The sequence below is a fragment of the Passer montanus genome, unplaced genomic scaffold (assembly GCF_014805655.1).
Source record: "Passer montanus isolate IOZ18808 unplaced genomic scaffold, ASM1480565v1 scaffold10, whole genome shotgun sequence".
Lineage (NCBI taxonomy): Eukaryota > Metazoa > Chordata > Aves > Passeriformes > Passeridae > Passer > Passer montanus.
This window is the reverse complement of record NW_024356505.1, coordinates 28063632-28078625: the sequence shown is the minus strand read 5'-3', so window position 1 is coordinate 28078625 and position 14994 is coordinate 28063632. Positions and strand designations below refer to the sequence as shown.

The following is a 14994-nucleotide window of genomic DNA, read 5'->3' as shown; positions in this document are numbered from 1 at the left end:
AAATTTCAAATAATTGCAGTTAGTAACATAAACATCAATGAAGTATCTTTGGGATTCATTGTCCTTGAGCCTAGAAGAAATGATCTTTGAATACTGACCACCTCTCTTGGACCCCTCTTCCCTTCAGAGCCTTCTCCCATGGGATTCTTCCAAGAAGATCCCTAAAGATGCTAAAGTTAGCTCTCCTGGAGTCCCTGTGTGAAGTCTTGCTCTCTGTCCTGCTACCTTCCTTCAATTCTGAACTCTACAGTCTTGTGGTCACTGCAGCCACAGCTGCCCCAACCGTCCCACGTCCAACAAGGCCTCCCCTGTTTGTAGCACAAGATAGGGCAGCCCAGCATTCCTTGTGGGATCCTTCGCCACCTGTGACTGGAAGCTGTCATCAATGCTTTCCAGGAACCTCCTGCACTGCTTGTGCTTTGCTGTTTTGCTTCTCCAGAGGATGTCAGGGTAGTTAAAGCCCCCCAAGAACCAGGGCCTGTGGCTGCAGGGCTGCTCCAGCTGCCTGTAGAAGGCCTCATCCAACCCCTCCTTCATCAGGCGGCCTGGAGCAAACACCCACAATGGAGTCACCCTTACTAGTCTGCCCTTTTATCCTCATCAGGGAACTCCAAGTGTTGCTTCACATGGAGGGCAACTCCACCACTGCACCTTCCTGGTCTGTGTCTCCTAAACAGCCTGTGGCCCTTCATGACAACATTGCAGCCATGGGAACTATCCTGCCATGTCCATAATTGCAATGAGATCGAAGCCCAGTGGCTGCAGACAGATCTCTAGTTCCTCCTATTTGCTGCTTCTAGAGAGAAGTGCTCTGCACCCCTGCAGCAGCATTAATTCTAGCATGAGCTAATTATAGCATGTATGCCTCCTCTTCCTCACTCCTTGCCTACAAACATGGAAGTAAATGAGACTCAGGAGGAGGGAACCAGTGGCTGAATTCTCAGAATGTGATCTGGTCCAGAGGAAGTAAGGTTCAGAACAGAGAAACAGGAGGAACTCAAAAACGGAAACAAGAAGCGTAGAACACGTACTGCTGGTGACAGAAAAATCCTAGGAATTTAATTTCATTAGTCCTGTGCACTTCATACATGATGAAGAGATTGAATAATGAACTGTAAACAAATGCACACCTTTTTTCTGTATGATGCTCTTGAGGTTCTTTTACTGTACCCTTTGATATTTTTACAGCCAGATTTGGTGCAAGTACATGAAATTTGGAGCTTAACAAGAAATGCATTTAGAGCCTAAGGAAAACATGTGTTTTCCCTTAGTTCTTCACAGTTTCTCCTTTCTTACACACTCATCTTCAGCTGTGTAGTGTTCCCCACTGAAAACACTACTGTATGTCTTGTGTTTCTAAGTCAAGACCTTGTTTTTTGGCAGAGGCAGAACACAGCACCAAGGTTCTAGCAGCACACTTTGAGACTATCCCAGCAGGCACATTCCTGTTCCTGCTACATGAACTCATGGCTGCTTGTTCTGAAGAACAGAAGCAGTGGGTGGCTGTGCCTTCACCTCCCTCGGAGGCTCCTGGTTCTGTAAGCACACACACTGTTTAGAGTGTGTGGAGCAGCCACCTTTCCCAGGAGCCAAATCCTTCTCATTGGCACTTTGAGGGGGAAGACAGTAGGTGAAGGAAAACAAACTTGGAAAACTCGTTCACAGATGACATTTAATTGTAGTAACTGCTCACTTGTGCCTCAGATGTATCCACTTTCTTCTGAGTGTCTGGAAATTCTGCACTGCAACAATGAACACTTTGGGGAATCTGTCCATTTGACTGAACAGTACCTGTGACAAGGAGAGGAGTCAGAGGGAAGAGTGTTAGGATTTTGTGATATTAACCAGATCAGGGAATACCCAACTATAAAAATTTCTTTACAACTCCCACAAGGAAACACTTGTTACAGAGTTTTTATACATAACTCAGTAAATTCTGTTTTCTACTTCAAGCTCATTTTGTGACCTTTCTTATTCAGTTTTATTGCTTAAGGAAAATAAAGTACTTTACATTAAAATCCCTAAGCACCTTACATTAAAATACCTGTGTTTCATAACAGCACTTTGAAGTTTGCAGTGTGCTGTAGTATTACCATATTCCCAGTTTTATTGCCTTTTTTTTGTGTTTAATTTAGGCTAAAGACTAAAAGCACCATAGCTTCATATCAATCAGTCATTGGAGTGGAAGGTCCGAAATCCTAAAGAGGGGCTGATCTACTTTCTTTAGTAAATGAGCTAAAACATGTTCCTTGGTCTGAAAAATCTGCCCCATTTGGAATCACAAATACCTGTGAACTTCACTATGTTCTCAGATTAGTGTGGATCTGGAAGCTGGCTGAGTTGAAGCTCTGCAAAACATCTGCCCACCATTTCTGCTTGTGCAAGGGATATGCATAAATAACCCAGTACTGTCAAATGGAGTAAGTGAATGTAAGACCAAAGAACAAATTTACAAGTTTAATTATAAAAAAATCCCCTGTCCCTGTGTAGTCTGATGAGGATTAAATACTCTCCAGTTTAGTGCAGCATTTTTGAAAGCTTTATGTGTCAGAGTAGTAGACAGTGTTTGGTGCCTAGAGACCCACATTTGCAAACCTTAATGACTACCTTAGCTCTATTATAATTTACAGTTCTGAGATCCAGTAAAGTTCCACTCCTGTACTTCCCAGATGTTAGTGAACCCTTAGCTGTCTACAGGGTAGCCTAAGCACAACAATGGCTTTAATCTTAACACGTACTTTACTGATCAGCAAAGAGGTTCCAGGAATATGATAAGAAATAGAATAAAGTATTTTTACTGCCATGCCTGCAAATCCCATGACTGGCAGAGAAGTAAGACAAACTCTGCAGTGTGCCTAATTTACTAAAGCTATTTAAGCTTCAAAGAATGACAGAAGGTGGTCTAATATCCTTAGGTTTTGTACCTTTGCCTGCATGTTGTTCAGTATATTTAATCCAAAGTACCATTTGGATCATTCAAACTACAATCTTGTGTTGAAAGACTAACATAGAAGTCAATAAAGAGATAAAACCAATCTTGTGGTTCTCCCTCCTCAGTGGAAGGAGATGTCAATCCCTGGGTTCTGTGGCCCAGAGAGGTTATGCTCCCTAAATTGGAGCAAGTTACTGTCTCATCTCCCTTTGTCTGCTGTTCATAGCAGAGCAGGAGTTTGGTTTTCACACTGCTCAAAGATGTTGCTGCCCTCAGTCATACTGAGATTTAACTAAATGAAGGAAAGCAGAGAGAGATCCACTCTATCTAGCGCAGGTATGGTGTTCTACTTGGCAAAAATAATGTAACAGAAGGCTGGGACACAGTAATCTGTTTCCTCTTCTGTTAATGGATTCCATAAACTGTGCAAAATTTGAAAACAACACTTGATACACTATCTCCTGCCAGCCAGCTAATGGACTCCCAGACAATATAGTATATGAGCCCATGAATTCTATTCTCAAGATTTATTTTTAATTTAAATGTTACAGTATTCTTTACAAGTTAATTTCTTCAAAATGTTATAGTGAATTAGCATTTTAGAAAAAAAAAGGTAGTCCAAATAATGCAAAATATAGATACACAAATGCAAAATATTTATCCTTATAGTGATAAGCAACACCTGTGTAAAGCAACATCTTATGTCTTTCAAAGATCATGATATTGTGATGCAATATCATACAGGACCACTACATACACTGATTTTTTCAGTGTTCAAAGGCAACCAGGCACAAAGCCAAAGAGGGAAACAACATGTTCTGACTGAGGTGCAGCTGGGACACTTCAGCCACAGGCTACACAGGTTGGGGTACATGTGACCCCCAGTGCTGGTTACAGCATTGTGTCCAGGGAATAAAGGCTACATGGTAAGTGAGAATCAAAGTTTTACCTGCCTTCCTTGGCTGCCACTGAAGTTAACAGAGCACAGCCAGATCACACAGGACTGTAGTTTTCTCTAGCAGATTTTAGCCTATACTGAAGCCAGCCCATACAAATGGCTATGGAGCCATCTGAAAACAGAAGTGAACACCCTTTGTTCCTTTTCCAAAACACAAACTAACAACTGCTCACAGTCAGGTAGTTCTAGTAGCATAGTCAGGCCTCAGGCTTTATATAGGGCAGCTATAACAACTGTAAGATACCCAGAATCACAGTGACTTGCCTCATTTACAACACTAATGATTCTTCAGAGATAATTCCATAGAGACAGTATACATGACTAAAACCTTTCCAGGCTACTTAACCATTTAACGCAATCCATTAGTTAAAATTAGCAGTATATTCTATTGAACACATGCAGAGCTCCTGGATTCTAGTCAGGAGCTGAAGTCACAGAGATGTATATACAGCCTTTATAGGGCCTCAGTCCTGCCCATATCCAGGACAGCACCAGCATGGAGCCCCCCTGGCCAGCCACATCTCTACTGCTGTCAGCACCTGAGCACAAATGTTCCATGACTGTCAAACCCACCCTCACTCAAGTAAACTTCCTCCTGTCAAGGGCTGATGCTAGCCAGATGCCAGGCACCTACAAAAGCTGCTCGCTCACTCCTCTCTGCAGTTGAGGAGAGAAATTTAACAAACAATTTGTGGGTTCAGATAAGAAGTGGGAGAGATCACTTACTAAATACCATCAAGGGCAAAACAGGCACAACTTAGAGATACAAAGTGAATTTATTGCTAACAGAATGAGAGCAGGATAATGAGTAGTAAAACAAGCCCTTAAAAACACCTTCCCCCATCAGAAACCTCCCTGATCTCAAAACAGTCTGTTACTGGGTTTCCCCATGCCACACCAGGCACAAAGCCAAAGAGGGAAACAACATGTTCTGACTGAGGTGCAGCTGGGACACTTCAGCCACAGGCTACACAGGTTGGGGTACATGTGACCCCCAGTGCTGGTTACAGCACTGTGTCCAGGGAATAAAGGCTACATGGTAAGTGAGAATCAAAGTTTTACCTGCCTTCCTTGGCTGCCACTGAAGTTAACAGAGCACAGCCAGATCACACAGGACTGTAGTTTTCTCTAGCAGATTTTAGCCTATACTGAAGCCAGCCCATACAAATGGCTATGGAGCCATCTGAAAACAGAAGTGAACATCCTTTGTTCCTTTTCCAAAACACAAACTAACAACTGCTCACAGTCAGGTAGTTCTAGTAGCATAGTCAGGCCTCAGGCTTTATATAGGGCAGCTATAACAACTGTAAGATACCCAGAATCACAGTGACTTGCCTCATTTACAACACTAATGATTCTTCAGAGATAATTCCATAGAGACAGTATACATGACTAAAACCTTTCCAGGCTACTTAACCATTTAACGCAATCCATTAGTTAAAATTAGCAGTATATTCTATTGAACACATGCAGAGCTCCTGGATTCTAGTCAGGAGCTGAAGTCACAGAGATGTATATACAGCCTTTATAGGGCCTCAGTCCTGCCCATATCCAGGACAGCACCAGCATGGAGCCCCCCTGGCCAGCCACATCTCTACTGCTGTCAGCACCTGAGCACAAATGTTCCATGACTGTCACACCCACCCTCATCAAGTAAACTTCCTCCTGTCAAGGGCTGATGCTGGCCGGATGCCAGGCACCCACAAAAGCTGCTTGCTCACTCCTCTCTGCAGCTGAACGGAGGAGAGAAATTTAACAAACAATTTGTGGGTTCAGATAAGAAGTGGGAGAGATCACTTACCAAATACCATCAAGGGCAAAACAGGCACAACTTAGAGATACAAAGTGAATTTATTGCTAACAAAATCAGAGCAGGATAATGTGTAGTAAAACAAGCCCTTGAAAACACCTTCCCCCATCAGAAACCTTCCTGATCTCAAAACAGTCTGTTACTGGGTCTCCCCATGCCACACATGTCTTTGTTAAGATTATTTGACTCCAAGGAATAGTAGGAAGACCACCTTCTATCTCCCAGGTACTCAAAAAAGATGAACTGAACTGAAGCCCTAGAAAGGTATTTGTGTTGTCTACATGAGAAGTCAGAGTATCAACTTCCAACAGCAATTTTGACTTCACCGGCCTTATGACAGTAAGTACTTGGCCAGCATACCCTTCCTAATAAGGCATATCTTAAGCATGTAAATTAAAAATAGTCATGCAAGTTACAGCTACTATCATGTACTGCTGTACTGGTCTCATTAGATCAGTAACATCAGGATGATGGAGCTTCTGGAAAAGTAAGGTTAGAAAATAATGCAGTCCTTTCTTACTCTTGTGTCCTAACACCCACATTGTTACCATGCAAATGAGTAAAAGGCTAGGACAGAGAGCCATCTATAGAAAGGCTCACCCTTTCTATAATGATTTCTAATCTTTTCTAATCTTTCCATAATGATCAATCTCAGAATATCCCACCCACTCCTTTTATTAATTGAAAGACAAACTCCAATACAGCCAGTGTAGAGATGGGCAAATAGAAAGTTTCAAGACATGGACCATCAGTCTGCAAAATGTAGATGGAGGACAAAGGATTCAGATGCCAACAGAAAAATGGTTCATTAACTTGTGCAGATCTAAACTGTTCTTCAGTGAACTGTTTGTATTCTCCAAGTTCTAACTGTAAAGTGAGAGCTTTTTTGCTACACTGGCCTGTCTATTAAAAGACATCTTGCTGAATCATGGGATAGTTTTCTGGAGAAAGACTCCATGCAACACTGATGATAACAGAAAGGGGCAATAAATGTGATTTCCACTGCTGTGGCAGTGTCAGTACCTGCTGATGAGGATCCTGCAGGGCCAGCTGGCTCCACCACTTTTTGATTTGCCCACCGAGAGGACAGGCCAGCTTTCTTCACTGCACATTTGTAATTGTCATAGAGTGTCTTGCCATACTGCAAAAGAACCAAAACAATAACATGAGCTTAACATAGGCCAAGCATTCATTCTGTTCTTGGACAACTTTTCTGACCTTGTTTCTTCCTACCTAGTTTGTTAAAATGTCTTTCTAGAAGTAGTGTGCCTTTTTCTGTGTAGGGCCAGGTGGAAAGCACAATAAAACATGAATCCTCATGATCACACAGTCCTACTGATATCATTCTTACATTTCATGTTCATTTCAGTATCTGTGAACTTCTTGAAACCTGCTTTAAAATCAACTGTTCTCAGTATCTTTTCCCAAGTATTACATTTTCAAACTGGACATTTGAAACACTGAATCCCAGGCTCTAGAGCAAACAGAGCCTGGAATTCTAGAGCTCTGTCAGTGTAAGACACAATATAATTTTATGTTCATCCCACACCTTTGTTATATGCTACCCTGCAGAAGAACTGTCAGGAAAAATCCCAAACTAACAGATAAGAGGAGTAGGTGCGTATGGAAAAATACAGCCAATACCAAGGCTATGTATAAATAATCTACCTTAATGTAGATGGAAAATGGGCTGTCAATTAGGACATTTTGAACAGAGTGAGGCAGACAATTTGGGTAGGACTGTCTGAAAAATGTCACAACTGGACTGACCAGAGCTTGCACACTTTAGCTACAGTATATTGTTATTGAGCCAGATAACTGTGCAGTAGTTTTTATGAGTATATGAGTTTTATAGCTACTGAACTCACTCCTGTGTTAATAAGAAAAACATACTGATAGCTAAGGTACAGGGACATTCAGCAAATCCATCCTCATTATGCACTTCTGATCTTTGTTTCTGTGGTAAAATTAGCATGGATGTCCATTCTTATCACAGTTTTTCCAGCTGAGGTGATGACAGTCAGTAACCTCAGGAAGACCTGCTCTTACAGAAGATATATTAAAGTGCATTTACTTTTAATCTCACCTTGGCAATTCTTATTCCTGTTACCCACTGATGCAGGGTTGCTTTATCATCACAGCACAAGTACTTGATATAGTTCGACTCCTTTTGAATCTGGGGGTGCTGAAAGATATTAATTTGTAAAATAAGACAAACACAGAAATGAAATCATTATGAGAAAGTCTGAAGGAACCACACAATGACCCTGTGAAAGCATATCATGAAGATGATTTGAAAAAACAAAAGGCAGCAAAACCAGAGTATAAAAAATATAAAAATTATGGTGATTATGAACAATACATGTGTTGCCACTGGCAGCTTTTGCTTGAAACCATTTTAATGCATTGCAATGTGAATTCAAGGGTTTCAGAAATATAACAGTGATCTAGAGTTCAATGAAATCTATAATTGCTCTGGTTCAAGGTCTAACACTCAACGTACAAACACTAGAAGGAAGTCTGTTTCTCATTTTGTGGTTTGTCATACGTGAGGCACTTAGACTGAACATTGAACATAATTAGTTTTCAAAGACTATGTTAAATTTGTTTAAGTATAAACTTTCAGCTCAAGCATATTTTTCCTCCTAACTGACTGCTTTTCTTTGGGCTCAAGTCTAGCTTTTTTTCTTATATATTTTTATTCTTCTTTACTCTTGCTGGTTTTGCAGAAAATATATATAAAACTGTTACACGTTTTGGATAGAGAATCATTCAAAATCCAGCACAATCAGAAGTATTATTTTTCTTTTGTTTGTATCAGAAACCTCTAAAATTTTAAAACCTTTTTTTTTCATTTTGGACAAAATTTAGGATCTCTTTCCTTTACCGATCAAGTTAGTATGGATATGTGTTGACATATCTTTGCAACTCAAAGACCATCAAAATGCCAGACTTCCTATTTGCCTAGGACTGAACAGACTCTGAAGGAATGTGGTTTCCCTGCTAAAGCAGGGAAAGATCTAAGTCTTTAGTAACATGGATGGAATAACATACTGCCATCTTTTGATATGCAAAGGAAAGAATGGACCCAAAGGAAAACCACTTAATTATCCCTTATTTATGTGTTCATTTCTATCTATATTCTTAAAAATTTTAAGTGCACTGTTAGTGAAATATTGTGAACGCACAAAAAGTAGCTAAATATGCTCCAAGGATTCACTCTCTTTTCATTCTCTGCAGTTAAAAATTCAAAGCACATCCCCACCTAGCAAGGACGCTGGGTTTAGAGGTGTCATTAAGCCCCAAAGCAGAGCAATGCTGCACATGGGGAACTCAGCAAGGTCCCTCCCAGCACAAAGTACTGCCAGCCTCTGGCTCATGTAGGTGCCACATCCTCACAAATATCTGCTGCTGGCTGGGACGTCCTGCTGCAGAGGCCAAACCTGCCCACAGCTGGGTGACCCAAAAGCAGAGCCAAACACAGCAGACTTGCTCCTCAGCCACGTGTCTCTTGCTCCCTGATCAGCACTGCAGACACCAGGCTCCCCTTGCTTGTGCTGACCCAGCTGCTCAGGAGGCCACATTGTGATTTAAAAAAACAAAAACGGAACTGGTCTGGGTTAAATATAACCCATTTCATCATGCTGTAGTTTTGGTTTATTTGTTTTCAAACCCAGCAGTCCACAACATGAGCTCACACAGAGCAAGGGAATAAGGAACATTGTGGCTTGGAGAGAGAATGAGTAGCAAGGGATGGATGAGAGGATAGGACTGCACAAGCTATAGTTGTCAAATCCCTGTATCATCAATTCTGGAGTGAGAGGGACCACACCATGGAGATAACTGTGAGGGAAGAAAAAAGCAAAGGGACATTACCCTTAAGAGGTCTCATAGTGACAGATGCATCCCAAGGCTGTGGGCAGCCATGTTACAAGTCCCTGCATGTTTGCACTCACCTGCTCACACAGGTCCCAGTCTTTCTGCAAACACAGAACTGGCCATCTCCCCTGGACAATGAATATGCTGACTCTACTTCTGCCTTATTCAATCACCTTCCTCTGGGGCACTCCCAGGTTAAGAGCAAGGGACAGCTCCCACTGCAAGCCCAGAGATGCCAGCTCACTGTCACCATGTGCCTTAACTGCAAAGCAGGGGCCATGCCCACCTCATGGACCCTCACCCACCTGGTACACTCACACATCACTCCTTCACACAGCTCAATGTACAGGGCATTGTTTTTATACACCTCTGCCATGTATCAAACCAGGACAGTAACCAGGCCCCTGGACAAACAGCCTGCTCCAGCTCCCAGCATCTGCCTGTCCTTGTCTCCACAGCCCCAGAGCCTGAATGCTGCTCAGAGTAGCCTCTTCTGGCACAGATCTGTCTAGGACACAATGCCCAAAAATCCTTGCTTCCTTCCACTGTTTCTCCATTAGGTGACCAAACACAGTGAAAATCAGAGAATTCAGCCTGAACGGTACCTTTAAAAAGGAACTGTAAGCAGACACTTTTTTGTGTGCCAGAGTACATCCCATATACCTGGGTTATGTTATCACCAATGGAGACAAAAGAACCAGGATGTGCAAAGACTCTGCAACCTCCGTAAAGTCAGTTCTTCAGGCACCTCTCAACCAGCAACTAGCATTTTTGATTCAGTGTGTAAGGTCCTACTGAACCCAGCAGATGGCACCCAAACCTTAAAAAAAGGAAATAAAGGGAGCTCTTCCTTCCCCTTTTTTATGGCAAGAAATTCATTGCATCTACGTAATCTCCCTCATTTTTAAACACCACACCTACCAGTGTGTGTTTTTATTACAAGCAAAAATAGAAGACTTCCATAAAATGGCTCATGCAAACATCTGTAAGAATGTCCACACCACATAACAAGGAGGTCAAGGCATAGAGCAAGCTAGGTAATGGTGCTGCACATACACACAGCCCTGCCACGGGGATCTGCTTCTGGGGTGCTCAAGAGAGGCTGCTGCAGACCTCTCCTCTGGGGCACCCTATGGAAATACCAGCTTCACAAGAACACCTGTACAGTGTCAGATCAAAGGTCCCTGAACGCAGCACCTGGATTCTGAAAGTGGCCAGAACTGGGGCAAAAGGAAGTACAAGATAAGCATATCCTTCTCTTAGCTCTCTGCCTACAATGATTTTCAGCGGTTTTCCGAGACTCATGGGGTTTCTCCATAAATCCACTTCTCTTCCAGGTACTTCTTCAGGTTTTATTGAGCACAAAGAGATTCTGGCATCCACAACACCTTTTAGCAACAACTTTTACAAGTCTGTCACGCACTCTATGAAGCACCACCTCCTTCTCTGAACCTGACTGCACTAGCTCTGTGTAACATTCTTGTTTTGGAAGAGATGCTGAGTGTCTGACCCCTAGCCACACCTTTCCATGCCACTCCTGAGCCTAGAGATCCTCATCATACTTGTAGCAAGCTGTCTCTCCTTTTTAGCCTACGGGCTTCTAGTCTCTTCAGTCATTCTTCAAGTCAAATAATTCCTTATCTTTGCTTATCCTTGTTAGTCCTGATTGATACTTTTAAAAGTTCATTATATATTCTCTTTGACATGAGAGGATCAGAACTGCACAGGCTAACAGAAACCATGAACTTGTGCCATGGTAAGGCAACATTTGCTGTTTTATCATCTATGTCTTTCCTAATAATTCTTAATGCTTGATTTATGTATCTGACAACTACTGAGCACTGAACCTCAGCCTCACAATGGCCTTCCAGAATTCCTCAGTCTGCCCTTTCCTCAATGATGTGAATAATATAATATCATCAGCAAATTTCCTCACCTCACTCCTTACCTTGCCTATGAATATTTTCAGACTGTGGGGGGGGGTCTCACAATCCTGAGAGGCTGAGGGGGAATTGTCAGTGAACAAGGTGACAGTGTCCCTTACTGGATAACATGTGAGTTACTTACTGGCTACCCTTTACCCTGTCATTTGCTGGCTATTGTCTCCACCAGGCAATCCATCTCAACTACTGATATTCACCAGTGGGACCTATTCCAAATTGCCCCAATCATTTCCTTGATTAAATTACTCCAATCAGCAACCGTGATTAAGTGCACAGTCACAAATATATGCTGTCAATTAGGGTCCAAACTGGCAGGCTGCTGAACCCCCAGCTCTGAGAAGGAAGGTCAGACACCTCAGAGCCATGCAGGCACCCTGTATAATCCCTTTGTTACAGCTGAGAACTGTATTGTCTCTCAGTTTCCAAGAAGCAGCAGCAGCACAGGCTCTTTTTACATGTAACTTTCTGAATGACACATAAAGCTTAACTCATTACTGGATCCACAGCCCACTGAGGTCAACTGGAAATATCCCCTTCACCTCACAAGAGCTTGGATCAGGCCTAAGGAGGACTGTTCCAGGCTGCCAGTACAGAGGCTGCCTACAGCAGCTGTTGGCAAGGCCAGATCACAGGAACAAACAGCAGCAGCACCAAGCTTAGCCCTGCAGCTTGCTACCCATACAAGATTATTAGTAACTGACTCAGATGGAGACATTTGCCTTCCTGTAATTTTTAGATACATGAAGCATGCCACTTTCGGTAGGAAGGTAAAATGTTTCAGCTGAGAATTGTCACAGCCCACCCACCCCACCATTTGCTCACTTGGAGGAACTGTATCATAGTGGAATTGCTTCAGCAGTACAGTGGCAGAAGTCTTGGCTCTCAATGCTGACCTTCACAAGCTCAATTTTCCACTTGAAACTTCACATAAAATCTACTACATAGTGCATAAAAAAGGTGACTCAGAATAAGCAATTTGAAGAAGAACCCAGGCAACTGGAACTACCTGGAAATGCTGACTTGATAAGAAGATCCCTAAATGATTCTATGATTCTGTGTGGACCAATTTCCTCCTTTCACAGCTCCTGTGTCTCAGGAGAGGGTTTAGTCCAGCACACAGATATAAGCAGCTGTAGTCACTATGCAAGTCTGGTTTTACTGTGAGACTAACAGAGGTCAACAACATCAATAACAGCTATGTGAGAAATACTGTACTTTAAGGCAAAAAACCACTAACCTCAGTATGCCACACCTCATACATAGACAGATAAATTATTTTGTTACAGGGTGCATATCATGTCTTGAAAAGATCATTAAAATCATCCGACAGCAAAGTGAAAACAACTTCTCTGGAAAGGTTTAGCACCTTTTCCTCTGAAATGTGCAGCACCAAAATGAATTATTAAAGACAACTGCTTAAGCAGTAACAACTCTAGAACTCATAGTTTAAAAGAAAAGTAAAATATGCAAGTAGAAAAGCTCTCCAGAATCTTTCTCAAATTAAAAAAAATTGAATAGTGTTTTGAAATAATATGGACTACAGTGAACCTTCATCCATTGATGTCAAAACTCTTAATAATGATGAATTAGTCACATCATTGAGCCTGATTTTTTATGTACTAAGATCTGAGCATGTCAAACATCAGGCTGCTAAAGGATGTGCCATGTTTCACCTAGAAAAGCACTGAAGAGGCTTGGAACAGGACCTAGTATTCTCCCCTGTCCCACTGTCTCCTCTGTAAGTATCAACTGCCTAGAGATAAAACAAGAAGAAGTACTTGAATATAAAGAGTTTGTTTTCTGGAGAGGTTTAAAAAAATACTTGTCCACAGATAGCATTTTCAGATATAAAGTAAACTCTTTGCCTAAGGAAAAAAGATAAAACACATTGAAAACCTGAAGAAATAGGAACTGAATGATGTGGTTTCTATGGTGTCTGCCAAAACAAATGACTGAAGGCCATGTGTGCATGAAATTGGAGATTATCCAAATAAAATGTTCTTTTGGGTTGCCTTCTTCCAACACTGAAGATGAAAAGCAAACTGAAGTTATTCAGGCATCTCATTGCATTCCTTGCCCCAAAATATATGGATCATTGCTCAGTCTCTGAGGCAGAAACAATAGCCAGAAGAATAAAGAGTGACTAACTTTGGATCACAAACTTTGGCTTTTAGCTGAATTTTCACAAAATGCTCAATGCTTTTGGATACCTTAACTATTACCAGTGAATTTGTGCTGTGTTGAACTAGCTTCTCTGAAAAGCTGAGACTCTTTTGGCTCCCATGGCTGGAAGTAAAATTAATAGTCAGTACCTTTCAAGAATCACATTGAAATGGTTAGGATTTGTAATCTACTATTCATCATGGTCAAATTCAGATGCTATGCACCCCTTGCATGAAGATGATCATACTTAACTGATCTCTTGAAGATGGGTGAAAGTTTTATACTCTATGTATAAAAGAGTAATTGCCCTATTATTAAGGAAATTATTCTTTTGACCTACATTTCTCTTATGATTTGAGGCAAAATTTTTAGGTCATTAAAAATATATGTAATAGCTATTGTAACTAAAGAGGTCTGATTTATACAAGAAGTAATATTTTCCAAAGCTATCATATTCAATTTCTCCCTGTGCATTCTCTGAGCTTATTCTCCCTGCTGTTTATACATTAATCTAGCAAAACTGTGCATGTACATGACTGTAATCCCACATACCTGAAAGTGTTCTTCAATAAAAAGTATTTCTACTTCTGCTTTCTCAGTTAATCTAGCAATGAATAAGTGTTTCAGTTAATCTGAAACACTTATCTGAAGCACTCATACTAAAACAATTTCTAGATCTTTCACATTAAAAAACAACTCCTACTTTCTGTCTTTGTTTCCTGCACTAGCCATTTGTTCTACATAGTTGTTCCTAATGTTTTTTATCTCAAACACTCTAATTCTCACCTTCTACCTTTTGAACTGAATTTGTATTGAATACATTACATACATGAATCAGCCTGTATGGAGCACACAGGATGTGAGGGAGGAGGGAATCAGGAGAGAAGCAGCTAAATACCAAATCACCTGCTAGAATTATGCTGCTATTGCAAACAAGCTATTCTTTTTGAAATTTTACTTCCAAAATTCTTTGGATAATTACATTAAAAAAAAAATAATGGTGCCAAATGATGCCAGGAAAACTTAACTGTTTTGACTGCACAGGAAAATGTACCCAGCTGTAGAAATAGGGGGTGATTTGCCTTTGTCTCAGTTTATCCCCAGGAAACCATTTTTTTTCATCCTAGATTAATTCAGCATTATGCACCATTACCTCCAGATTACTCAGGCATAACCAGCACCAATAAACTATAATTAAATCCACTCTTTGTCACAGGCACATCAGACTGACTAAACCAGCAAATTTGCATATAGATTACCTTGCTATTTGTCTGCTTTGAAAGATTTTTCCACATGGTGTGACAAAATC

General features: G+C 41.2%; 1 protein-coding gene across 2 annotated transcripts in view; it reads right to left on the bottom strand.

Annotated features, from left to right (window-relative positions):
* LOC120502552 (amyloid beta precursor protein binding family B member 1 interacting protein) overlaps window positions 1-14994 on the bottom strand; it is a 66225-nt gene that overhangs the window by 1623 nt on the left and 49608 nt on the right. For both annotated transcript variants that reach the window (XM_039710075.1, XM_039710065.1), the window contains exons 11-13: window positions 7787-7885; window positions 6724-6841; window positions 1694-1791 (exon numbers count right to left, since the gene is read on the bottom strand). In XM_039710075.1, the coding sequence (XP_039566009.1) occupies window positions 1694-1791; window positions 6724-6841; window positions 7787-7885 (315 nt within the window). The remainder of the gene's footprint in view (window positions 1-1693; window positions 1792-6723; window positions 6842-7786; window positions 7886-14994) is intronic.